Source organism: Sinocyclocheilus rhinocerous, unplaced genomic scaffold (genome assembly GCF_001515625.1).
Source record: "Sinocyclocheilus rhinocerous isolate Xijiao unplaced genomic scaffold, SAMN03320098_v1.1 scaffold905, whole genome shotgun sequence".
Classification (NCBI taxonomy): domain Eukaryota; kingdom Metazoa; phylum Chordata; class Actinopteri; order Cypriniformes; family Cyprinidae; genus Sinocyclocheilus; species Sinocyclocheilus rhinocerous.
In genome coordinates this window covers 30,651-31,937 of record NW_015659390.1, presented here as the reverse complement: position 1 = coordinate 31,937, position 1,287 = coordinate 30,651, and the positions used below count along the sequence as shown (strand labels likewise).

Sequence of the window (1,287 nt, the reverse complement as noted above, 5' to 3'; positions counted from 1 at the left end):
CACCAACAGGAGGAGGAGGGTCGTGTTACTCTCTACACTGCACTCAACTTGAGGGATGCCTACACTTTCAGTCTTTGAGGAGACATGAAAAACAGCGCATACCGCAGGAATGGTATAACGGAAAATATTAGCGGTTTTGAAACCGTTAAATTTTCAAATCGCTGTATACCTTGAAACCGGTAATCGGCCCATGCCTAGGCAGTGTTCTTCAGCAAGTGTAAAAAACAAGTTTTACCCCATAAACATCTCTACTGTTGTCTGTTATCTGTCAAAAATGGGATCATTGCCATTGTAGTTTAAAGTTAATCATTCCAATAGAGCAGCAAATGACGCAGTTGAAAGTTAGAATGTTCTGTTACAGGGCTTTTGGCACGAAGGTGTCGTGTACTGTAGTTGTTGATTATGTTAGTAGAGCGATAGTGATTGGGGGTTTTGTCCAGCAGGCCCAAAATTCAGTGGGGTCCTAAAGCTGCATTTCTCAGTGATTTAGCTTGGCTGCAGTACAGCAGAGCTCATTACAGTAAATTTGCTCACACGCATAGACACACAAACATTATGTTCTATCAGATGTGCCAATTTCCCACTTTCAATACTTTTGTAAAACATGGTTTTTGTTAAATAAAAAAACAGACATGAGAGTGTACAAACTCAAACTTTGTTGTTTTAGATTCACGTATACAATCCCTGATTACAAAGAAATACTGTGACAGCAAACATTATCTTTATTTCTTTGGTTTACAGGACATATAAAGTATTAAGCCCCGTTAACACCAAGAAGGATAACTTTAAAGATAACTATGAAGATAACTATTTTAGCATCCACACCAGCGGATGATATCGTCTGTTTATTCTAAGTGCACGCTCGTCTGCCGCTTGAAATTCTTGATTGGGTGTCAATGTTTGTTGCATAAACACATTTCATTACACCAAATACACAAAATAATGTTCTTTTTAGCAGCATCATATGACCCCTTTAAACATTGAGAACGATTTTTAGAACTATATCTTTATCGTTATCTCTATAGTTATCATCCTTGGGCCTTTAGGGTGAATTTTTGAAGCTAAACTGAAAGGTTCATGATTTAGGCATAAAACATACATATTCAAGCCAGTGAGTAAGCTTTTAGGAAGCTTTAATGTGTCATAAATGTTTCTTGGTTCTCTTTTGCAGATGAGTTTGAGACGGGGCAGAGCCCATCCACGCCAATCAAGGAGATGGAGGACCGGGCGTGCAGAGGGGGTGGGGCTAAAGCAAGGGGGCGGGGCAGAAAGAACAACCCATCCACA

General features: G+C 39.6%; 1 protein-coding gene across 1 annotated transcript in view; it reads left to right on the top strand.

Annotated features, from left to right (window-relative positions):
- Positions 1-1,287, top strand: part of LOC107723762 (eyes absent homolog 4-like) — a 22,254-nt gene that overhangs the window by 9,417 nt on the left and 11,550 nt on the right. The window contains exon 9 of the mRNA XM_016532475.1: positions 1,172-1,287. This exon is cut by the window's right edge and continues 1 nt beyond it. Within this exon, the coding sequence (XP_016387961.1) occupies positions 1,172-1,287 (116 nt within the window). The remainder of the gene's footprint in view (positions 1-1,171) is intronic.